At 45.3% G+C, this 26,114-nt stretch overlaps 1 protein-coding gene across 1 annotated transcript in view; it reads left to right on the top strand.

Moving 5' to 3' along the window:
- The window catches only part of spock1 (SPARC (osteonectin), cwcv and kazal like domains proteoglycan 1), a 258,148-nt gene that overhangs the window by 105,018 nt on the left and 127,016 nt on the right, over nucleotides 1-26,114 (top strand). Inside the window, exon 3 of the mRNA XM_056289939.1 lies at nucleotides 19,269-19,300. Within this exon, the coding sequence (XP_056145914.1) occupies nucleotides 19,269-19,300 (32 nt within the window). The remainder of the gene's footprint in view (nucleotides 1-19,268; nucleotides 19,301-26,114) is intronic.

The raw sequence follows: 26,114 nt of genomic DNA, 5'->3' as shown, positions 1-26,114 counted from the left end.
ACATGCAGGGACCTCACCACAAGTGCCTAGCCTCCACTGAGGGGAATAACTAACAAAATAAGTCAATAGGTCAACAAAAACCCAAACTAGAGAAGGGTCAACCCAGTTAGTAATCAAAAGAAACTAAGGCAAAACAGCAGCAGAATCACCTCCAGCAGGGAGCCCTGACACCAGGAAACACTCCTGATAACCAGCACAACAGTGACAGCAAACACTAGAGGTTCCACGCTAGAAGTTCAGGAACTGCAGCACCAACTACCAGACACCTGCTACAACGAGGAAGAGAGAAGGCAAAAAAAAGGATTGCACAGGTGGCTTAGATAACCTGGCCCTGACGAGGAGATTGACCGAGGGAGGAGTCAGGCCTGGAGCCGCATCCACAACCACCCAACCCACCAATGAAGCACTCCCCACCACAATCTACCCCCCAGTTCTTAAATCGTCGTCCCGACGATTGGCACTTACTGCCAGGGTCTAAAAGTAGCAGAGTATATAGGCACAGATACCTGAGACTTTGTAGCCCGTATTGCTCTACTCCCTACTGCCTGGGGTAGATGATGGAGATTTGGGTGCCTCCCAGCATTAGTACGGGTGGTTCTTCTCCGGGCCGCTTCGCTGGTGCCTGGAGAATCAGTAGTATCAGTCAGTGGGCTTGTATATGAAGGGGGCACAGTCATAGGAGTTGGTTCCTGGACCACCACAAGCCATTCACCATCTTGTGAAGAGTCCTCCACCAAAGGGGGTTCCATCTCTTGCGATGGCTCACTAGAGGGGCAGACAGTCACTTGATCCAGTTTACTTTTTAATAATGAACGATGGACATGCTTTAGCTGCTGAGGGTTGTCGACAGGGGCAATAGTGTACACTGATCCTCCCACTGCGGGGGCCTTCACCACCTTGTACACTATAGAACTCCAGATGTCCTGGATCTTGTGACGGCCCTTAACACCAACATTCCTAAGGTATACCAACTGACCTTCCTGCAGGGGGACATGTCGCACACGTTGGTCATAGTGCTTCTTACGTCGATCAGCTGTGGCCTCCAAGTGTTTGTGGCACCCTCAAATGCATGGCATAGCCTGGTCTGATGTTCCACGATCCAGTCATGGGTGCTGCCGGCCACAGGCAAAGAAGTCAACAGGCAACTGTGGCTCTTGCCCAAACAACAAAAAGAATGGTGACTCACCAGTGGACTGATGCACTGTGGTATTGTATGAGAAAGTCACTTGGGGCAGGTAACACGACCAATCTCTCCTTTTGGTGACAGGCAGGGTGCGAAGGAGGTTGTGTAGGGTGCGGTTGAACCGCTCACATTGGCCGTTACCAGCTGGATGGTAGGGGGTGGTGTGACTTTTCTCGATGCCATACATACTGCAGAGCTGTTGGATGAGATGGCTCTCAAAATTCCCGCCTTGGTCAGAGTGGAGATGGCCTGGCACTCCAAACTTGCAGAACCACTCCTTGACCAGCACCTTGGCCACCGTAGAAGCCCGTTGGTCATGAGTTGGGACTGCCTGAGTGTACTTTGAAAAAACATCCGTCATGACAAGGACATTCTCCATTCCATTTTTTGATGGCTCTAGCACAGTAAAATCAACAGCTAGTATTTGATTTGGGCGGGAGGCAAGCAAATGGCCCGTGTAAGCACAGGCAGCAGGTTGAGTGTCTTTAGCTACCTGACAACGTTCACACTCCAGGCACCACTGCTTGATGTCATGGTGCATTCCAGGCCAATAGCACCGCCGATAGACCAGATCAGTTGTTCGTTCAACCCCTTGATGTCCATGTTCATTATGCAGCTGATGCAGGACCTGGCTCTTAAGTGACAGGGGTAGCACCAGCTGAAGAACTTCTCCTTCCTCCGGACGGCAAACTCGACGATATAGCACCCCGTGTTGTTCCACTAGCCGGTCCCACTGCCTGACCAGCATAAGAGTTTCCTTGGAGACCTGGCGACGCTCATCTGCATCAGGACCCTTCCTCCTGGTCCAGAATCTCCTAAATTCCTTGATGGTTGGGTCAGCGTCCTATAAAACATGCAAGTCAGATTTGGTGTGACAAGGGAGAGCTGAGATGGTGGCTTGGGTAGCCAGAATTGCCTGCTTAGTCCTAAAAGCCTGTTGCAGTGATTCTGGGATGTGGATGCCAGAGGCTACATAGTCTCTTATATTTGTACTGGCGGGGTGCTGCCGAGAAAGGGCGTCTGCATTCTGATTACTTCGGGCAGGCCTGTACTTGATGGTAAAATCAAATGCCGCAAGTTGTGCAGCCCAGCGTTGTTCTGTAGCCCCTAGCTTAGCTGTGGCTAAATGACTAAGAGGGTTGTTATTGGTGTACACCACACATTTCTGTCCCAGTAGGTAGTCTCTGAATTTTTCAGTCATGGCCCATTTAAGGGCCAGAAACTCCAATTTCATAGAGCTATAGTTGTTCATATTACGCTCTGTAGGCCTAAGGCCACGGCTAGCATAAGCTACAGGTCTAACCTTACCGTCCTGTTCTTGGGAGAGCACAGCACCCAGTCCATTGTAGCTGGCATCAACCTCTAGAATGAAGGGTAAGTTGAAGTTGGCATAGGCCAAGATGGGAGCAGCCACCAACCTACTTTTAAGGCCCTCAAAGCTAAGCTCACACTCCTCCGTCCATGCAGCAGGTAGGGTCTTCTCCGCTGGTTTCCGGGACTTTGTGCCAGTCAGTTCAGCTACTAGGCCATGCAGAGGGGCGGCTAACTTTGCAAACCCTTCAATGAAACGTCGGTAGTAGCTTGCAAATCCTAGAAAGGAGCGCAACTCAGACACATGATTAGGTCGTGGCCACTTTGAAACCACTTCAATCTTGCTGGGATCTGTGGACACACCATCCCTTGATATAACATGGCCCAAATAGCCTACCTCTGGCTTGAAGAAGGAGCATTTATCCAGCTTAGCTTTGAGACCTTCTCGCTGAAAGCGACCCAGCACAGCATCCAAACGCTCTACGTGTTCTGCTACAGTGGAAGAGAAGACAACCACATCATCCAAGTACAGTAACCATGACTGACAGTGCTGGTCTCCAAAAATCCTCTCCATTAGTCTCTGGAAAGTACTTGGGGCGTTGCACAACCCAAAGGGCATACGATTCCACTCAAACAGCCCAAACGGAGTGCAAAATGCAGTCTTTATCTTGTCATTTTCTGTAACTGGTACCTGGTTATAGCCTGCAGCAAGGTCCAGGGTGGAGAACCAGCGGGCCCCTGATAGGGCATCGAGGGACTCTTCAATACGGGGCAAGGGAAAGGCATCCTTGCGGGTCTTGCTGTTCAAGAGCCGGTAGTCGACACACAAACGAAGGCTACCGTCTTTTTTCTTTACCAGCACAATGGGAGAGGCAAAGGGGCTACTACTTTCTCTGATAATCTGTGCCTTAAGCAGCTGATGGATATGGGCCTTGGCTGCCTCATACTCTGAAGGAGGGATCCGCCTATATCTCTGACGTACAGGTACCTCATCTACTAGAGGAATATCGTGAGAAATGAGATTAGTGCAGCCTATGTCTCCATCATGAGCAGAAAAGACACCACTATACTTTTGCAGCAAGGACCTGACCTGACACTGCTCCGGCTCTGTGAGAGCTGTTAAGTCAACTGCAGCAATCTTTTCCTGCACTGAACTAGAAACAGTCAGAGGAAACTGTGGCTGCTACTACCTCTTCCTCAAGACCTGTAGGTAAGCTCACCAAGTGAGCATGAGTCAGTGTACCTAGCACAGTGCGTGGGTACAGCAAAATATCCTGGGTCCCTACATTGACAATGGGAATGTAAACAGTACCCCTAGTCACGCTGACCATTGCTGGAGATGCCAACAACCCTGCAGATAAACCTTGACTAAGGGGCTCAAATAAAGCATCGTCCGATAGGTAACGTTGGGAGAAGGTAGCTGCCACAATCTTCATAGAACCCCCTGGGACTCTACACACCCTCCGTCCTTTCACTTTTACACAACCTGAGCGATCGGGGGAACATTCGCCTGGGCCTGGTGACATCGCTAGAGGGCCTGCTGAATTGTGGTGGGAGCCTGCAACACAGAGGGTAAGTTAAAGAGGGCAGGGCCATGCTGTACAAACAACTCCTTGTAACATTCCTTAATGTTCATCCCCAACACACCCAGTACTGAAGGTACACTGTGTGGGGGATCCTTAACCACCAACACTCCCCGGTTGGCAATCACTTTACCACACAGCTGTACATCCAACTCAAAGTAGCCTACATATGGGATTGCTAGCCCATTAGCAGCATTCAGCTTTAACCAGTTGCAAGAATGGAGTTTTTCTGGGCCCCAACGTTCAAAATGCTATACAAAGAAACTCTCAGTCACAGTTGATACCATTGACCCCGTGTCAACCAGACATGGAACTGAAACCCCACCCATTAGTATGTTCATAGTTGGGCAAGCTGACACCAGATTTTCTGAACCATCTGCTACGGACTTTGAGCCGGAGGCGCCCCCACCTGAACTTTGGCTCAACAGTTCAGGGGGTGAAAGTTTCCCTGGTTTAAAGGACAGTCCCTATCAGAGCTGGAGTGTGCTGCTACAGAGGCTGACTGGGGCTACGTAGCTACATACTCACTACGACGCTCCCTGGATAAGTAACCATGCTGTTGGCACCTCCAACAAATGGCAGTTCTCTTGCCATGATTCAACTGAGTTTTGGGGGCATTATTAAGGGCTGAAAGTAAGCTGGTAAGCTGGTTCAACTGCTCTTGCTGATTTCTGAGAATTTCCTTCAGTTCATTTAGCTCAGAACTGACTAAGGTATTACTTGTCTTGCTATAGCTGGCATGATCGCCCTGGACTATGTGCTGGAAACCAATTACAGAGGGGACAGAATGACTTCTACCTCTCCCACCCCCTGGCATCCCTTCTTGCTCACACTTAATGGCTTCACTGCGGACATCTATCAATGTGGCGGTAGGGTGACCCCGGACAAATTGTTTAAGTTCCCTGCGTAGGGAGCAGTCTAACACATGCTCGACAAACTGGTCTCTGAGTAACACATCTTGGTTTACAAGACCATTAGGAGCCTTTTTGACCACTTTATCCATTAAAACATGAGAAAATTCTTGCAGCGTTTCCCCCTCCTGCTGCTTTCTGGAAAAGAAGTCTTCCTGAGAGGACACATATGATTTACTACACCCATACAGTTCTTGTAATATAGCCAAAATTGTAGCTGGATCTTCCCTTTCCTCCTGTGACCGGTACTTAATCTCTTCCCTTGCCTCTCCTTCTAAATGATCATACATGAAAAGTGCTTGCTCAGATGAGGATAAGTGTCGAGCCCGTATACAAGCCTGGACCTCTTCAATCCACTCAACAATGCTCAGGCCAGTCCTACCCCTGAACATTGGACACTTCCTGTCTCTGGGAAGATAAATCAGTCTCTCTGCTACTGGGACCTGGACTGAAGACTGCCCACAGGCTGAAGCACTTGATTTGGTGGTGGACCCAGGCTGGTTGGCTTCCCGTTCCTGCCGCATCCATTGATTCTCAGCTTGCAACTGTGTGACCAAGTCTTTTAGCTGGGCAAGTTCCTCCTCCATGGTGGGACACAGAGCAGAAGAGTTCAGAGCACCGGCCGGCAATGCAGGGATCCGTCCAGGACCCGCTGCTGTTTTGCCCACACAAAACTCAATACAAGTGACTGAATAAACTAACTGGGTTGGAAGAAAAAAAAAACTACACGTCTCTGCCTTATCAGTATCCTGCCGACAACACCAAAATGTGGCGGAGGGCTAAGATGAAGAAAAGGGCCAACAACGCCACCTGGGGAATTGCACCCCAGGAAATACTATTTCTCTTTAAAACCAGAGTTAAGGATTTGATGCTTAACCAGTTGAACAGATTCGCTACTGAAAAAGGACAGAGACGTGGTTCAAAAATATACTTTGTTTAATTAATCAAAACAAGAAAGGACCGGAATTGGAGCTGCCAAGGAAATCAAGAAAAAAACCCAATTAAAACCAACATGAAGCCATTGAATCTTTATTACAAATTATTTGTAAAAATGATCTTTTAATGCAATTTAGAAAATGTAAAAGAACTACTTTAAAATACCCAAAAAAAGTGCCCAACCTACAGAAATAATGGTAACCAAACTAGAAAGCTAGGCTGAGGCCAACTGTGGAAGGCAGACTAACTGAGGAGTGCCCAGGGGTGCTACCAATACTCACCTTCAGTGCAGCACAGCAAACCTCACAGCAAACTGGTGAACTCGCCACACGTGTCCCGGTGCTCCTACTCACGCACACAAACACACACATGCAGGAACCTCACCACAAGTGCCTAGCCTCCCACAAGATGACACTCAGACCGCTGAGGGGAATAACTAACAAAATAAGTCAAATAGGTCAACAAAAACCCAAACTAGAGAAGGGTCAACCCAGTTAGTAATCAAAAGAAACTAAGGCAAAACAGCAGCAGAACCACCTCCAGCAGGGAGCCTTGACACCAGGAAACACTCCTGATAACCAGCACAACGGTGGCAGCAAACACTAGAGGTTCCACGCTAGAAGTTCAGGAACTGCAGCACCAACTACCAGACACCTGCTACAACGAGGAAGAGAGAAGGCAAAAAAAAGGATTGCACAGGTGGTCACAGGTGGCTTAGATAACCTGGCCCTGACGAGGAGATTGGCCGAGGGAGGAGTCAGGCCCGGAGCCGCATCCACAACCACCCAACCCACCAATGAAGCACTCCCCACCATACAAAGACATGTAGATCAGGCGAATCGGCCATATTGAATTGCCCCTAGATGTGACTGTGTGTGTCGGCCTGTCCAGGGTGTCTCCCCGCCTGCCGCCCAATGACTGCTGGGATAGGCTCCAGCGTCCCCGCAACAATGACAGCTGGATAAGCGGTTTGGATAATGGAATGATGGATGTATTGGTTGTTGTCGGGTTTTAGCATGGATGGCGTCTTTGCCGTCCCTCTCTCCATCACAGAGTCCAGGTTCAGCTCGACCCATCTGTAATGGTGGAGGAAGTTCTCCTCATTGTTGATGGATTTAGTTGGCCATGAAAATATGTCCTATGCTTGATGAATGAGTAAAGCAGTAGTTGTATTTCTGAAAGAGGAACGCTTTGTTGCTCAGTTGATTAAGAGCGGTGTCTTTTGTAATGATGTTTACCTGTAAGTTGCGCCATTGACTGTGCCATCCACCCAGGTTATCAAATCAGGTGTTCCCCCATTTATATCCAATGAAGTAAGGGAGCAAGAGCATCTACGCTTTGGTAAGACGGCAAGCACTTTTAAAATTATGGATTTAGGGTGCAAAAATTATGAACTTACACATGTGCAGTCACCAAGGCAACAGGTGTTCAGGTTTTTAAATTCCCCAACACAATCACTAGAGGTGTCTTTCAGAATTAAACACAAGGAAGAGTTTTACTTGGTTTATACTGGCAAGGGTAGTATGAAGTGTTTCGAGTGTGGGGACGTGGGTCACAAGCAGCTTGTCTACATAGGCGCGATAGTGATTGTGTGTATTTATTTCCCTCTCTGACTGTCTCTCCTACTGGTAGGGAGAGGCAGGAAGAGGGGGACAGTTTTCTGTCTTTCAGAACTCCAGAGTTGGGGGAATTTGAGACTTTGTATAAGAAAGCAGTTCACTAAACCTGTTTGTGGGGTGGCATGGTGGCCCAGTGGTTCGCACTGTTGCCTCACAGCAAGAAGGTCTTGGGTTCGAGTCTCAGGTTCTTTCTGTGTGGAGTTTGCATGTTCTCCCTGTGTCTGTGTGGGTTTCCTCCAGGTGCTCCAGTTTCCTCCCACCATCAAAAAGACATGCATGTTAAGGTTAATACTCCTGTCTGTGCTCCTGAGCAAGGCAATGGAAAAAACTGGAGTTGGTCCCTGGGCGTTGCAGCTGCTCACTGCTCCTAGCATGGGATGGCTTAAATGTATGGAACAAATTTCATTGTAACCAAAACAACTGTACAATGACAAAATAAAGTGGCTTTCTTTCCTTCTTTTTCTTGTTATTTGTTCCTAAATAACATGAAGAAACCTTTTTATATTTAGGCAGTTGGGGACCTTGGGTTTAGTATTAAGTCGTTTGCACACAAATCCGTTGGCAGAAAGTCAGACAAGATCCCAGTTTGCCCAAATATACAAAAACAGTGTCTAAAACTTGTATTTAGCAATATCTCCAATATTGTCCAAAAGATCTCCATAATTTACAGCCAAAGAAAGCCTATAACCGACTCAGTATGTTTTCTTTATTGTTAGTGATGAAAGAACTGATCCTGACCTGAGATGCACTTCAAATAATGACTGCTCTCTATTGTGTTTTCAAAGGATAATCTCTGCCACAGCATGGATTGAGTTCCTGCTTTGTCTTCCAGACCCCAGGCACAAGCAGAATACATATATATTCTGTATATAATGCATATATTGTGATTTTTAAACAAATATTTTATATTGGATAAAATAAAGCATTATAATACTGTCAACCTTGTTTTTCATGTATCATAAATTAAAGCAAACTGAGAATGGGTTGAACGTAACATATATATATATATATATATATATATATATATATATATGTGTGTGTGTGTGTGTGTGTGTGTGTGTGTGTTGAAATATTGCAATATAAAAAGCTCTCCTTCCCCAACCTTGTCCTGTTGGGTTGTCTGCTTGATTTGAGCTGTGATGGAACATTATAACAAAGTTACAACAAATCAAATTATGACAACATTATAATTGAAAACTGCAGATTCATAGCTTGGGTGATTGACCGTTCAAATAACTTGCTCGTAAGTCACCATCAGCGAACTGATTGGCTTGAAAAACACTATAAGCAATTCTCAGTTGCTCTATTTATGCTTCTAAATGATTTTAGAATTGTCTGGCTAGCCAGCGGCATGTTTTCTGCTCATTGATAGCTAGCAATAAATAGATAAAATGCTACTAGCCACCACTAGCTATCGATCCAGCCAGTGGGGCACTAGCTAGCTAATATTTCAACGCCATATTCAAACTAAAGTTATGCAGATGTAATGTGTCGTTAGTTCCCGACTTCAGTGGATGGCTGGCAAGCTACATTTATTGCCAATGTTTGATTTTATTTTACTTACTGGTTTGAGGTAGATGAGCCACTGCTCTCCATCTTTACTGTGCCTAATATTGCAAGTTGCTGTGGCGAAGACCCCTGCACGTTCATGTGGTGACATAGGGATGAGGGAGGGGACTGCTAACTCCTAGAAAAAGGTTGTTGTTTTTTTAAGTCAGCAAAGAGTAATATCACTGATCATCGGAGGTGGCTGAAGGGTGTTGTTAGTTCATTTCATTTTTGCTTTTAGAGACTGCTGCAGTTGGAGATATTGCACTACACCTTTGTTAAAATGTCACACTTGCCCTCTCTGGCAGGGATAAAGATGTGGAGGTGAACTGAGATATTTGGCCCAGACTTTCCCCCAAAAGGCTGTTGGCAATCCCTGTACAAGCCCCCCATTTACAAATCGATAGGGGACTGCCAGTGGAGGATTGTACATGTGGCTATAGCTGCAACGAGATATCTGGTGCACCTGGATCCTAGCACGGAGGAGGGATGTCCTTTCTGTTCTAGCAGTGAGTAATTACAGCACCTTTTAATCTTGTGTCCTCAACTTCAGGGTTTATTTAGTCAATTAGTTTCATGGTTTCAGGGTCAAGGGGAAAGTTTTTCTTTTGAATATTTTATTTTTGGTCCACAATTTTAAGCTGCAAAAAAAAAAATGTGCATGTGCTCATTAACATGATGTCGGGAGTTACTAAACTGTCAATTTGGAAAATCAGAAAGAACCAGATTCAGGGTCAGGGGTCAGTGGAACCTGTTCAGATCAGGACTAGACTGTTGACTGCATGATTCAGAGTAGAATTTGAGTACTATAAACCAACAAGCAACACAGTTTATGAACATCTGGGGTGTTGGGGAGGTGTTGTGTTCTGTTTTTGAGGATTTGTTGTTTATTAGTTTCTGGATAATTTTCTGATTTATTTGGTTGTTTTGTGTGTGTGTGTGTGTGTGTGTGTGTGTGTGTGTGTGTGTGTGTGTGTGTGTGTGTGTGTGTGTGTGTGTGTGTGTGTGTGTGTGTGTGTGTGTGTGTGTGTGTTGTTTTCCTTCTTTTTTTAACACGGGCACTTTGGTAATGGGAGTAAATTGTAAATAAAGGTATTTTTTAAATTCAAATTCTCTCTCTCTCTCTCTCGCTCTCTCTCTCTCTCTCTCTCGCTCTCTCTCGCTCTGTCTTTCACTCATTCAAATCAGTGAGGTGGATATCTTACTTTTAAGTCAAAGCCCAGCGGATCAATCTCAGACGAGTTTAGACACTGTCACTCAGAGGCTCCCCCCTGCTAGTGCACATATGGCTTTCTCTAGGTCCAATTTTGGATGACACTGTTGCTGTGTGGACAGGATTAGGAAGGGGTATATTAGAGGGACAGCTCGGGTTGGACGATTTGGAGACAAAGCAAGAGAGGCAAGGTTGAGATGGCTTGGACATGTGTGGAGGAGAGGTGCTGGGTGTATTGGGAGAAGGATGGCGAATATGGAGCTGCCAGGAAAGAGGAAAAGGGGAAGGCCAAAGAAGAGGTTTATGGATGTGGTGAGGGAAGACATGCAGGTGGCTGGTGTGACAGAGGAAGATGCAGAGGACAGGAAGAGATGGAAACAGATGATCCACTGTGGCGACCCCTAACGGGAGCAGCCGAAAGTAGTAGTAATAGTGGACTGCTGCTGCTGCTGCTGCTGCTGCTGCTGCTGCTGCTGCTGCTGCTGCTGCTGCTGCTGCTGCTGCTGCTGCTGCTGCTGCTGCTGCTGCTGCTGCTGCTGCTGCTGCTGCTACTGCTGCTGCTGCTGCTGTGTGTGTATGTATGTGTGTGTGTGTGTGTGTGTGTAGGGGAGGGGGTGCTTGTGTGTTTGTGCATCTAGCAGCTCTTTTACAATGAGGAAGGTTGTGTGTGCCTGAGAATATAAATTCAGATAAGCCTGCGAGCCACATATAAATAGTCCAGGCAGACAGACAATAAGCAGCTCAACAGTGTCCCCTTCATATCGCTTTCATCAATTCCATCTACCTACTTAGAAACTCTCCTAGGGCAACATTGTTTTGTACTGCTCTGTTTTTGTTTGTTTCGCTGTTTTCTCTGCTTTTCTTTCCCCACCTTAAATACTAGCTGGGGGGGATGCTATCTTAATTATCCCTTTTACTCAGAAGGGGAATGATCTCTCATTTTTCCCTCATCTCTCGGTCTACAGAATAATTCCCTACAGAGAGTAGTCGTCTTCCTCTGTTGTGCTCAGGTACATAGGTTGGAGAACAAGGGAGTGTTGGAGAACAAGGGTGTGAAAAGTGAGAGAGCGAGAAGGGTCTTAGGCTTCAGATTCATTACACAACTTTTTTTTGAGAGGGGGGGATTTTTCCCCCTTTTTATCCCCAATTGCACCTGTCCAATTACCCCACTCTCTCAAGGTTACCGGTTGCTGCTCCACCCCCTCTGCCGATCCGGGGAGGGTTGCAGACTACTCCATGCCTCCCACAATACATGTGGAGTCACCAGCCACTTCTTTTCACTTGACAGTGAAGAGATTCACCAGGGGGACGTAGCATGTGGGAGGATCACGCTATTCCCCCCAGTGCCCCCTCCCCCCTGAACAGGCGCCCTGACCAACCAGAGGAGGCACTAGTGCAGCGACCAACACACATACCCACATCTAGCTTCCCACCCGCAGACACGGCCAATTGTATCTGTAGGGATGCCCAACCAAGCCGGAGGTAACATGGGGGTTTGAACCGGCGACCCCCGTGTTGGTAGGCAACGGGTGTTTTTCCCATCTTCATTCTGCTTGAAATATTTATTTTTAGAGAGAACTCTCAAGAAAGCAGATCACCTTGTGACCACACGGTCCCTCTCCCAGGTTGAGGAATTCAAACGTGTGGTACCTTTGCCGTACAGTAGGTCTGTGTTCATTCATTCATGCTCGCATGTATCTGATAAGAAAAATAATAGATCCCTTGTCAGAAGTTGGCTGTTTCAACGGTACAATTAAAACTGGTGTGTATACAGCAGCACAGATCTGTGATCAGGTCAAGGATTAGCTAACACTCACATCAGATACCAGCTGTGGCTTTAATACAATTTATCAGTTGCCTAATGGAAAGAAGTCACAAGTCACATGCTAGCTAATGACTAGCACAAGGCTTCAATCTATTCACTAGTCATGATTGACTTAAACTCTGAAATCATTTTTAGCTCTTTCACTATAGTAATGGAGTGTGTGAGCTGTGTGGTGTGCATATGCATTTGAGTGTGTTGGAACATGAATAATGAGCTTATCCATGCCAGAAGCGACACTAGTGTGGTGACCAGGAAGCGACCAGTGACCAGAACCGACACTAGTGCAGCGACCAGGACACATACTAATCACATCCAGCTTCCCACCCGCAGACACGGCCAATTGTGTCTGTAGGGATGCCCGACCAAGCCGGAGGTAACACAGGGATTCGAACTGGTGATCCCAGTGTTGGTAGGCAATGGAATATACCACTATGCTACCTGGACGCCCCATCACCACAACTTTTAAACAATTTTTTTAACAGATTACAAAAAGACCGGACATTCACACCCACTGACTGATTTTTGCAGATTTTTTTATGACAGCTGAAAAAATTGGGAATCACACACTTAACATCTATGCAAGACGCGGGATCGCACACTGCCCAACTTTTCACGTGCAACCAAACTGGACTGAACACAGTAAACTCACAAGAAAATGCAAGGTCTCACGTTATCACGAGACGCCGGTAGCAAAACAAACACGAGACGTGTTTCTGTCCTTGTCTGTCAACTTTTAGTGTCAGCAGTCCACACCAAATGCACCAAAATCTGGAGAGTAGCATAGCCTAGGCCCCATTCTGAATCATGGCTATAAACGGGGTAGAAGTTGTGTAGTGTAACCCTAGCATTACAGAGACTTACAAATGTGCACATGGAGGCGTGAGAGGAAAAAGAGAAATAGAGAGCCTCATAAGAAGCAGTGATTGCATTTTTCCACATTCCAAACCTTTTCATCATGTCTGGGAGAAGAGCAGAAAGGTTTATTAAGAAAGCGCAGTGTCAGACACGGAGCACGACTAACAGCGTGTCAGTCGTAGAGAAGGAGACAGAGAGAGAGAGTGGGAGTCAGCCATTTCAGAGAAAGACATGAGAAGTGATCCTTAACAAGAACGGAACAAAGAAAAAAAAATTAGCTTGCTGGTTTTCGTTTGGCTTTCATTCGTGCTTTTTCACAGAAGTTCCCAAAGCTGAGCGAGAACAAGTAGAGAGAGACAGACAGGCAGACGGAGAGAGAGAGAGAGGGGCTGTAAAATGAGAGAGAAGAGAAAAGGGAAAAGCAGATACATAGAGCTAAAAAGGGATCTAAAAAGGGATAGAGTAGCAGGAAGGCAAAAGAGAAGGAAGGGTAAAGGAAGTGAACAGTGAGAGAGAGAAAAACTGGGGAAAGTAGCAAACCGTTTCGGTTGGGGGGGGGTGCACTGATGAATAAGATATGGACGACCTCGAGTAGTGAACCAAAAAAAAGGGTTTTTTCCCCCCCTCACAAATCCCATGTATTTTCCATCTTTCTTTCAGTTCCACTGTATCTGAACCTGTCTGGTGTGTTGTCTTATTATGCCACGAGTCATCTTAAAGTAATGAGAGCTGGAATGAGTTGTTGGGACTTTTATCCTTGACAACCACCCTTAAGACCACGCTGAGTTAAGCTAGGCTGTTCTCAGCGCAGCAGCAAACACTTGGATTAAAGAAGTAAGGTTAATAGAAGATCATAATGTAATGTAATGTAATCATATAATGTAATGTAATCATAAAAGTGGTTTGTAAGTAGTTCTGTAAATGAGTGTTAACCAGTGAATTTCATAGTTTCTGCAAAAAAAGGACACCTCACACGTGGAATACAAATTACAGCAACATTTATTGTGAGGGATATTGGTGGCAACCATTTGATCTGTACATAACACAGTTGTCAAGCGCAGGGGCAATGGTATCTTAGCACAAAATCTGTCTGGCACCTTCTATCAAAGCAGGCACCCCCCCCCCCATTTAGGTGCTCTATTAAGGCGAGATAATAGCTTTTCTATAAAAAACCACTGCAGTGCAGATACTCCACTCCAGCACATTAAAACTGGCATGATCAATGCTAGCTGCTAGCTTCCTCAAATGTCTCCTAGTACGTTATTGACACTGCAGCAGAGCCTTCCTATGTTGTTAATAACCAGTAAGACAATGCCATTCAATTTGGATTCCTTTTGATTACAAGCATAGGAGAAATATATTAGTATCTGCATAGCTTAAAACACATTTCCTTGTTTGTTTGTTTGTTTTTTCCTTGTTTGTTTTACAAGTTTTTCAATTCCTTACAGTGTTATTTTGATATTCTCTGAACCTCGTCCATTCAAAGTAGTCCCTTTACAGAATAAAATGGAGTCTGAGGAAGGCTCCATTTTAATGCAAGACTGCAGGGCTAGGAAATATTTCAATCTACTGCTACTTCTACTCATACTACTACTACTTTCAGTTGTTCCCGTTAGGGGTCACCACAGCGGATCATCCATTTCCATCTCTGCCTGTCCTCTGTATCTTCCTCTGTCACACCAGCCACCTGCATGTCCTCCCTCACCACATCCATAAACCTCCTCTGGCAGCTCCATATTCAGCATCCTTCTCCCAATATACCCAGCATGTTTCCTCTGCTGGGCAATATTTCAATATTACCTGTTATTGTATTTTAGTGATATTGTATTGGTTTTGAAAATTTTTTATTGTCATATCATGATACAACATTTTGTTGTTGACATTGATAATAGTTACAAACTGTTACCTAAAATGTCTAATTTAATTATTTGAAAACTAAATTTGGTTTGGTATTACACTTTACATTACCAAACAGGTCAATGTGATGAACCCCAGTTGTATTCTAAATAATGCTATTTATATATATATATCGATATTGTGTAAAATCACCCATGGGTGGCATGGTGACCCAGTGGCTAGCACTGTCGCCTCATAGCAAGAATGTCCTGGGTTCGAACCCCAGACCGTACCAGGTCCTTTCTGTGTGGAGTTTGCATGTTCTCCTCGTGTCTGCGTGGGTTCCCTCCAGTTGCTCTGGTTTCCTCCCACCATCAGAAAGACAGGCATGTTAGGGTTAATACTCCTGTCTGCGCCCCTGACCAAGGCAATGGAAAGAAGAACTGGAGTTGGTCCCTGGGTGCTGCAGCTGCCCACTGCTCCTATATAATAGGATAGGTTAAATGCAGAGAACAAATTCATTGTATGAATATAATTCGTTATAAGAATATAATGTCATGCTGAATATGGAGCTGCCAGGGAAGAGGGGAAGAGGAAGGCCAAAGAGGAGGTTTATGGATGTGGTGAGGGAAGACATGCAGGTGGCTGGTGTGACAGAGGAAGATGCAAAAGACGGGAAGAAATGGAAACGGATGAGCCGCTGTGGCGACCCCTAACGGGAGCAGCGCAACCAGTAGTAGTAGTAGTAGTAGTAGTAGTAGTAGTAGTAGTAGTAGTGGTAGTAAGAATACAATGTCAAATAAAGGGGCTTTCATCATCATTATTGTGACTGTAATATTTCCCTTATCGCTCAGGACTACAGTACAGGTGGAGGACAGACGCTTCAATTGGAGATGGACAACAACGTAATGGGACTGAGGGTTGAGCCGTGGGTTTCAGTTTAGCTGATGCAACAGATTGGGTGGCGATGGCTTAGTGCTCAGGGCTGTTGTCTCACAGCAAGTGGGTCATTGGGTCAATCCCAGGCCATCTGTGTGGAGTTTGCAGGCGCTTCCTGTGCCAAGGTGAGGTATTTTCCCTCCCAATGCCCGTTGGGATATGCTTCAGCCCTCTGTGTTAACAAATTGGATTAAGCAGTCGTAGACAACGGATGGATGTCACAACAGATTTTTCCAACGTTGTGAGCCACACTCTCAGACTCATAGCTGGAGAACCAGACTAGCGGGAGGTTGCAAATAGTAATGCTGTCAAGACAGCGAGGTGGCAGGGAGTAGAGACCTTTCTTTAACCAGACACCTGTAGTCCAAGCTCTTATCCATCTTGCTGCAATTTCAATGATTAAGACACTGAAGGGGCTCTAGTTCTGGAGGCCTTTGTCTGTCATTGATCCCAGGCTCATAACTCCCTGTGGGCAGACAAAAGTGAAAACATGAATTCCTCCTTTTGAAGATCGATAGAGTATCACACAAAAAAAGAAAGAAAAATCTATGTCAGTATAGATAACACCTAAACCGTTTTGGAGATAAGAGCAGTGGTCATGTCAGTGGACTCAAGTGCCTCTGTGATACAAACTTAACCACAGGAGAAAAAAACCTATTGCCTTTTAATTATAATAATAATAAAAAGTTTATTGGTCTTTTCCATGCTTTTTTAAAAGGCCAAAAGCCTCGCCAATCACTGAAGGGACCTTACATTTGTATTTCAGAAACTTTTTTTTTAACTTTAGGTTTTTTTGGGTTTTTTTTTCCAAAGACCACATCCTTTAATGACATTTTCTTCAACATTTGAGCTCTGGCCTCTGCTTTTAAACTTCTAAAAAAAATATGAACTTAGAAAGTGAAAAAATAAATTTAGAACAATACTTTGATGAGGACAAAGATGACTTCGGTGACATTAATAGAAAAAAGATGTTGCCATATTTATTGAATGGCAGACTTCTACCACCCAGTGGTAGAAACATTAAGGCATATAAACAGATCTGACTCGCGGCAAACTTCACCATGGCAAAATCAAGTAAATGAATGTGGAGCACCCACTTCCTCTTTTCCTGACTCCTGACCTGACAGTCTGATGGCAGTTCCATTGTAGATGTGGATATTGACTAGAAGCAGTTTTCATCTGAAATGAAGTATGAGCTCATGTCATCTCCTGTGACGTCCAGTCCACCACAAAATCACACAGATAATTCCAGTCACTCAAGTATTTGGAAAGACAAGCAATTTAACATTTAGGTTTGGCAACGACTGGATCTCCTTGCATACCAACTGCACAAGGTTGTATCTATCAGGCGTCAGGGTGGCGTGGTGGTCTATTCTGCTGTCTACCAACACCGGGATTGGCGGCTCGAATCCCTGTGTTACCTCCGTCTTGGTCGGGCATCCCTACAGACACAATTGACCATGTATGCGGGTGGAAAGTCAGATGTGGGTATGTGTCCTGGTTGCTGCACTAGCGCCTCCTCTGGCCAGTCGGGATGCCTGTTCAGGGGGAGAGAACTGGGGGGAATAGCGTGATCTTCCCATGTGCTACGTCCCCCTGGCGAAACTCCTCACTGTCAGGTGAAAAGAAGCGGCTGGCGACTCCACATGTATCGGAGGAGGCATGTGGTGGTCTGCAGCCCTCCCCGGATCAGCAGAGGAGGTGGAGCAACAACCGAGGACGGCTCAGAGGAGTGGGGTACAATTGGGGGAGAGAAAAGGGGGGGTGTCCGCAAAGAAAAAAGGTTATATCTATCAAACAACTCAGAACACATATTCCCTGTACAGTACATGGGAGCAGATCCAAATAGTCAGCAGGTGGGGCAAAGGTGGATGAGCGTCTACAGAAGCACAAACTGGTCAATTGTGCAGTTTGGTAGCCTTTCTTTGAGCAGCTGTTTGTGTATTAGTGACTGTGTGCTAGCCATATGGTGACTACTTTGCTAAAGGGCCACAAGGTCAGGTGTTGGCAAGCATTTAACTGAACTTGCACCTACCATTTTTGATTAAATTTACTCTACCTTTCAAGCCTAGGCTCTATAAGGCCACGGTGACTATTGAGTTTGAAATAATGAGAGAAGTCTGTCTCCAGCAATGTCACCAATGGCACTGAATAGAAAAACAGAAGAAAAAAAAAAACAATGTCTGACAGACTTCACCAGCATAAAGACATGTTGCTCTTGCACGTTGAAGCAATTTGAGGATGGGGGAAAGATGAGTGTACGTAAAGGCACAGTCTCGGTATATTCCTTAAGATGGATTCAGGAATTTTCTTAAGAAGTCAACTTTTAGTTGTTGTTTTTTTTCATTACAGTAAGCCCCGATGCTTTTCAGTTTCTTTCAATTTCCTGTTTGTGAGTGCACCATAACCCCAATTACACATGCACGCACATGCAAACACACTCAGCACTTTACTGTTGCTAATTCATTTTAAAGAGATAGTACATCTGTTGGCTTGTTGCACTTTGATTATGCAGCAATTTCAACATAATTACACCCACACCGTGAGAGAAAATGCAGTAGTCGGCGTTAGTTTGGGGGCTGTGGGTGGGGTGGCAAGAGGGGAAACTCGTTCAAAGCGCAACCATCTAATGAGTATATAACTTCAAACATTTGCTTGCACAGTAATTGAGGATGATGTGCAGTGAATAGATTGCAAGTTTATTACGGGACACGAGCCTGCTTAAAGAGTGTAATAGGAGGCTAATTCTCTGTGATTTGTCTCATCTCAGTGGGGCAGATCAGTGGTCTGGGATGGGGAGATAATCAGGTGAACAAATCGCTGTAGTCTATCTCTAAACTACTGTTGAACTGAATGAGCCAGCGGCTGGGCTGATGAGCCAGGCAGATTACAGAGCACGGCACAACTGTTGGATGCATTGCCAATGCCTTTATTTTTGAAAGATCAAAAGCCATCTAAGTCTGACAAACTAGATTACCATGCCCGCTGAGATGCTCTCTGCACAGTGGGAAGGATGCGGATATCATCTTGTCTGAGCGATTGTTTGAGCTTCTCTAAGTGTGCATGTGTTTGTGTTTGAGAGAGACAGACAGCAAGAGAGAGAGAGAGAGAGAGAGAGAGAGAGAGAGAGAGAGAGAGAGAGAGAGTGTGTGTGTGTGTGTGTGTGTGTGTGTGTGTGTGTGTGTGTGTGTGTGTGTGTGTGTGTGTGTGTGTGTGTGTGTGTATTGTTTGCATGCTCACATGCACTGCCACTGTGTCTGAACCAGATATCACTAATGCCACTCAGCGGCCTTATATCTCACTAAGTGCTTAAAAGTACAAATTATATGCTTTATTACAAAGAAGAATTAACTGCATTAAACTGCCCATGCTCCATGTACTCATGGACTAACACTAACACACATTTGTATATTGATTCTTTCTATTTTTGTTTGCCTCTGTTCTCTCCGTGTTAGCCCTGTTAGTTAGCCCTTCTTGTAAACCATTTTCTCTTCTGTATCTCTCATCAGGATGACTACTCGAAAAGCTGGGCAACTGCCAGGTCTCCAGGCCACGGTAAGGTGGCGGCGTGTTTGTATGTACAATGTGGATTCACATCACGTGTGCTTGCAGTCATGCTTATTTAAGTATATGAGACTATGATGTATGAGCATAAAGAGCTTGGAGTTGAACACAAATGTGCATGTGTGCACGCACACACACACACACATGTACGCACACACACACACACACACACACACACACACACACATACATACACACTGCATTAACTGCCCGAGTATCATCATTGATATTTCAACCCTTTAGTAATCCTACCATTGTAACAACAATAAGCAGTCATCTTTGGTTTTTGGATTTAAGATATCTACCCTTGGGGTGTCCGGGTAGCGTAGCGGTCTATTCCGTTGCCTACCAACACAGGGATCAGTGGTTCGAATCCCTGTGTTGCTTCCGGCTTGGTCAGGCGTCCCTACAAATACAATTGGCCGTGTCTGCGGGTGGGAAGCCAGATGTGGGTATGTGTCCTGGTCACTGCACTAGCACCTCCTCTGGTCAGTTGGGACCCCTGTACAGGAGGGGGGGAGGGGGGGACAGCATGATCCTCCCACGCACTACATCCCCCTGGCAAAACTCTCTGTCAGGTGAAAAGAAATGGCTGGTGACTCCACATGTATCGGAGGAGGCATGTGGTAGTCTGCAGCCCTCCCCGGATCGGCAGAGAGGGTGGAGTAGCGACCGGGACGGCTCAGAAGAGTGGGGTAACTGGCCAGATACAACTGGGGGGAAGAGGGGGGGAAAAATCCCCCCCAATAAAAAGATGTCCACCCTCTGTCCTAAACCTCACACGTGCATATATACATTGTGAGAGAATATTTTTATGGAGAAAAAAGGACAACGTGTGAGGTGAACAGTAAAAGCCAAATTTGTTGCAAATTTGCAGAATTTTTGCGACGGTAATGCTGTTGCTCATTTGCTACCTACCCTGAATGATGTTAGTGAGAACGGAATTAGTTCAAACTGATGTCAAATATTATTCCTTATTTTTTGCTGTGAGAAGCAGCAATCTTTCATGATGGAAGAGAGATGCTGCTATGTTTGTGCTGCTATGATTGTGCTGCTATGTTTACGCTGCTATGTTTGTGTTTCACATTTTACCACCACACGGCAGCTGTAGAGGTACAGAAACACTGTTGTTTGAGGGGACTTCTCACAATGAAACAAATCATTTACAAAGATAGGGTTCGTCTCATATGGCAGCTCCCTCGCTCATCGATTGTGGTTGACTTGTGAAATAGGATTGTTATTATCTACCTTGCGCAACACAATGCAGAAACATTGACTTAATTGGCCATTTCTCCTGCACAAATTCACTTCCTGTGCTGTCAGTGCAAAGCACCATGTCTTTATGACAGTTGATGTTATGTAATCTTCTTGGTCATTTTGTCAGATGCCTCTGAGATGAAACCTGAGCCTGTGCAAGTTTATCAAAAACATTTATTTCTATAGTCTTTTGAAAGAAGATGTACATTCAGTATACCGCGCTCTTTTCAAAACTGACATGTCCTCAAAGGATTCTGTAAATGACGCACCGTCTTAAGCTAAACGTGACCATTTTTGAACATCTTGCTGATCTCAGTCATTTACTGGTAAGTGGTGGGAAATATCTCTTTTTAATTTATCTTCTTCCCTATCATTTCCTCAAGGGTACCAAAACTGTAACCTTTTCTAAGTATGAAACACGAAAGTCTAGAAATAAAACCGATATAAGTGAAAAGAGTCCATGTGTATGAGTGATGGGTCGGAAAGTGGTTCACAGAAATGTTAATCACAATGACAGACATGACCTTAGATTCTTATTCGGATTAGCAGCACATAAAAGACTGCCTGTATGAGAGCAGTCCTTTTTTTTTTTCTTTTTTTTTTACACATTTGTACTCATATTCTGTGTGTGTGTGTGTGTGTGCGTGCGTGCGTGTGTGTGAGACCATCCTTCTGATAGCTCACAAAAATCTATTTTATATAGCGCTAACCATCTATTGGATTGCTATGGCAACAATGAGAAGTCCTGCTCAGTAAGCATAGGCTATAAGGACTCTTGAACTCACAGTTAACTCTCGACCACCCCTTAAATTAATGCATACGAGTGCACACACAACTTGAAATGCTCGACTGGGTGATTGGCAGGCACCAGTTCATGGAATAGAATAATTAACATTGCCTTTCCCTATTTGCTATATAGTGCAATGGATTTCCTCCTTTTATTTGAGTGTCTGAATTATAACGGCGAAATTAATTCAATTTTTAGTGCCCTCAAAAGTTTCCATAATGCAACAGAAAATTTAGTGTCCGAGGCATGTACTCTACTTTTCAATTGTATTATGAGTTACAATGGCCATGTGTACTATTCACATTAATGGGGAATGGTTTTAATCACAGCATTGTAAGATGCTGACATATGTATTCTTAGCCACCAACCCCCAGTTCAGGGATGGTCATTCCCTCTTCACATAGATGGCCTCTTTTGACTCCCCATTCAAACCAGCGTTCATCCCTATCAAGGATGTGCACATCCTCAACCTTGAAAGAGTGGCCACTGGCCTGTAGATGGGTGTAGACTGTGGAGTCCTGGCCTGATGAGGGTAGCTCTTCTGTGTTGTAACATTATCTTTCACCAGCTTGTTTGGTTTCCCTGATTTACAATGTGCACATCCTTGATAAGGAGGATCGCTGGTTTGAACGGGGAGTCAAAGAGGCCGTCTATGTGAAGCGGGAAGGACCATCCCTGAACCCGGGGGGGGGGTACATCTGTCACCATCTTACAATGCTGTGATTGCAAACATTCCCCAATCCTCTGTGAATAGTACACATTGCCATTGAAACTGTGGTTAATGGTCATGGCAATTTGCATATGAAACTGATTGTTGGTTTCAGTTGTGATGCAGCCGTGCCGATTCCAGCCATTATGCAGCTGTATTGTTTATAAGGGTGGGGATACCTGCAGTCAGCTGAGACTGAAGAGGTCAGTTAGATGAGTGATGAAACGTTCCTCCCACTAAACGTTGTGTCCAGATGAACTGATTCAACTTTCTAATTTTTTTATACTTTTTTTTTAGAGATGCTTTCAAGTTGTTACAGATGTTTTCTCTCTGACTGAAGAATTCAACTCGGACTCGGTCATGTCTTCAGCCACATTTTTCTTCCCATTTCAGCATGGCAAAAAAACAAATCAAGCCTCATTACAAGGTTAATATCACCTTTATTGTGTTCAGCTAAAGTTAATAGAACATGTGTGTGCAACATCTCTGCAGTTGGATTCCAGCATTAAGCAGCACTAGTTGATCTGAAATTAACAATTAATCAATTCGCACCCTTGGAGACCAATCAGATCAACCAAATAGCTGGAAGGCCGGATCGCTGACATCAATAGAAATCCACAAATGACCAGTCAGTTGTTTTGATGTTGTCGTATGAACCTTCTAATCAATACGTTAATGAGTTTTTCTGCTTATTTGCTTTGGAAAAATGAAATTCAACAGTTGATTTGCAGCATGTAGTAGATACTGCATTAATGTTAATTTGAATTCAAGCTAATGAGCATATGGTCCATTCCACCAAAGTATTACTGTTAATAATATGTCAGCCTCATGTTGTGGACAGAGATGCACGTGTACACGCATTCTCCTTTGTAGCTGCCATGACTCTGAGAATCAGAATCAGAATCATGTTTATTGGCCATTTAGGTTTGCACATACATGGAATTTGACTCCGGTTTCGTGGCTTTCTCCGTGTATTTAACATAGAATAACAACATGACAACACGACAATCTTCGGATACATACACAAGGATTGACTTATACAGTTGAAATAAGAGGTGATAAAGTGCAATGGTGTAGAGGGTATATCAGAGATGCTGAAACAGATGTTAGCAGGTTACTTACATACATGACTGAGGTAGATGGACATGACAGAGTGTACCAGTATACGTACATTGTACTGTCAGTATATACGAAATGGTTGGATTTATTTAACAATGTTTTGTTTTGTTTTTTGTTTTGTTTTTTTTATCCCCCCCCCACCACCTTTTTCTCCCCAGTTGTACTTGGCCAATTACCCTATTTTCTGAGCCATCCCACTCGCTGCTCCACCCCCTCTGCTGGTCCGGGGAGGGCTGCAAACTACCATATGCCTCCTCCGATACATTTGGCATCGCCCGCCACTTCTTTTCACCTGACAGATTTTCACCAGGGGGACGTAGCGCATGGGAGGATTACGCTAGTCCCCCCAGTAACCCCCTCCCCCCAGAACAGGCTCCCCGACCGACCAGAGGAGGCACTAGTGCAGTGACCAGGACACAGCCACATCTGGTTTCCCACCCGCAGACATGGCCAATTGTGTCTGTAGGGACGTGCAACCAAGCCGGATGTAAGACAGGGAATCAAACCAGTGATCCCCGTGTTGGTAGGTGATGGAATAGACCACCACACCACCTGGATGCCCTTATTTGACAATGTTTTTTGGGGAGGGGGATTTTTCCCCCCTTTTTTTCCCCAATTGTACCCATCCAATTACCCCACTCTTCCGAGCCATGCTGGCCATTGCTCCACTCCCTCTGCTGATCTGGGGAGGGCTGCAGACTACCACATGCCTCCTCTGATACATGTGGAGTTGCCAACCACTTCTTTTCACCTGACAGTGAGGAGTTTCGCCAGGGGGATGTAGAACGTGGGAGGATCATGCTATTCCCCCCAGTTCCCCCCCCGAACAGGCGCCCCGACCAATCAGAGGAGGCGCTAGTGCAGCGACCAGGACATACCCACATCCGGCTTCCCACCCCCAGACATGGCCAATTGGGGGGATTGGGGGGATTCGAACCGCCGATCCCCGTGTTTGTAGGCAACGGAATAAACCGCTACGCTACCCAGACACTTCCTTTCATTTGACAGTGTTAATTGTTCGTTCAAATTGCAGCCCACGGAAATAAACTGTTTTTATATCTTGTTGTTTTTTTGGTGCAGTGCTCTGTAGCGCCTACCAGAGCGGAGGAGTTGGAACAGGTTGTGACCAGGGTATGATGGGTCTGCAGTGATGTTGCCCGCCTGTTTCCTGAGTCTGGAGTTGTATAAGTTCTGAATGGCAAGCGGGTCGGCACCGATGATTTTCTCTGCAGACCTAACTGTCCATTGTAGTCTGTTCCTGTCCTGTTTTGTGGCTGAACCAAACCAGACAGTGATGGATGTGCTGAGGACAGACTGGATTATTGCAGTGTAGAACTGAATCAACAGTTCCTGAGACAGGTTGAATTTCTTGAAATGGTGGAGAAAGTACATCCTCTGCTGGGCCTTTTTGATGATTTTGTCAATGTTGGATGCCCACCTTAGGTCCTGGGAGATTGTGGAGCCCAGAAATCTGTAGGTTTCTACCATAGACACCTTGCCATGCTGTTGAGTATGATAAGGGGAGACAGTGTTGGGGGGGTCCTCCTGAAGTCCTCTCTCATCTCTACACTGTTTTGAGCATGTTCAGGTCAAATGTGTCTGGTCTGTGTCACGAGAAGCTAGGTGAGGCAGGATTTTAAACTACGAAATTATGTTAAAACAAGGTCTCTTTGTTGCTCAAGTCTCCTGTTTACTGTACTACTTTTTTTTTCCTTGCTTGATTAAATCTTGTGCCCCGACTTCGTTTTGTTGAAGAGAATAGCATTTGCTGTTCACAGTGCTCCTTTCAGTATTCAGAATGTGGGTAATTAATTCAACCGATGGTATCATAAGTGCCTCATCTCCGTAGTTTGGTTTGTTTTGGGGAGGCTGGTGTAGCTGGAGATGCTGTAGTGGCTGTGTCTCTGCTGCTGTTCGACAACTGCAGAAACCCCCATTTGAAACGCAGCGCTCTCATGTTAAAAGTTAATTAGCGGTGTATTTAAACATTTATCATTCTGTCTGCTATCATGCTCAAGTCTCAGAGCTGCGGGGGAAATGCAGCAGTGTTTACATCCCTTTCTTCTTCACAGAAACAAAAAGGCTGGTCCCTGGTGGACACGCAGTCTGCTGCGCTCATATTCAGCTCTCGCAGTCTCACACCATTCTTTCTCCTCTCCTTCATCCCCCTCTCCCTGCCTGCCTCTTCAGCCCTGTTCCTCATCTCATTTCTTTCTTTATTGATTTTACGCCCCCCACTCTCTCATCTCTGTTACTCTTTTCCTGCCTTTTTACCAAGGCTTTCTAATGCATTTGACAAATTTAATTCATGAAATGAACCTTATATGATAACTGACCTATAGAACAGTGGGTGGTTGTAGAAGTACTATATACTTCAGCAATTTACACAGATGAAGAAACACAGAGACAGACAGACAGGCTGGATGCACACATGTATGCATGCAGATGCACAAGTTGACACAGGTAGCCCTGTGGCAATAAGCTGAGAGTAATTTGCATCTGTATTTCACACATATTTCAACTTAATTTTCTTAGTCATCCCATCTACTTTTGTTGGCTGTTCTCCTCTCCACTCTTATTTCTTTGGGCCCAGACACACCAAAACGACTAGTGGCGACAAAGGCCGACTGTTGCGTCACCTCACGTCGCCTGCCATCTGGGCCAAAAAGTAGCACTTGAGCACACTTCAAAGACTACAGCCGACGGCCAACTAGCATGTACATTCTGCACTGATTCACTAAGCTGAACAGCCAGTCAGAGTGAAATCTCTCACCAACGGGCTGCGCCAATTCAACATACTAGATCACCAAAAAAGCTGCTGACAGGGGTCCGACTAATGCCGACGATGCGGGACACACCGCAAAAACTAGGGTCACAGATGCTCACCGATGGCCCAACATTGGCCGACGGCCAACCGTC

The sequence above is a fragment of the Lampris incognitus genome, chromosome 1, assembly GCF_029633865.1.
Source record: "Lampris incognitus isolate fLamInc1 chromosome 1, fLamInc1.hap2, whole genome shotgun sequence".
NCBI lineage: Eukaryota > Metazoa > Chordata > Actinopteri > Lampriformes > Lampridae > Lampris > Lampris incognitus.
This window is presented reverse-complemented; position numbering and strand designations above follow the sequence as displayed.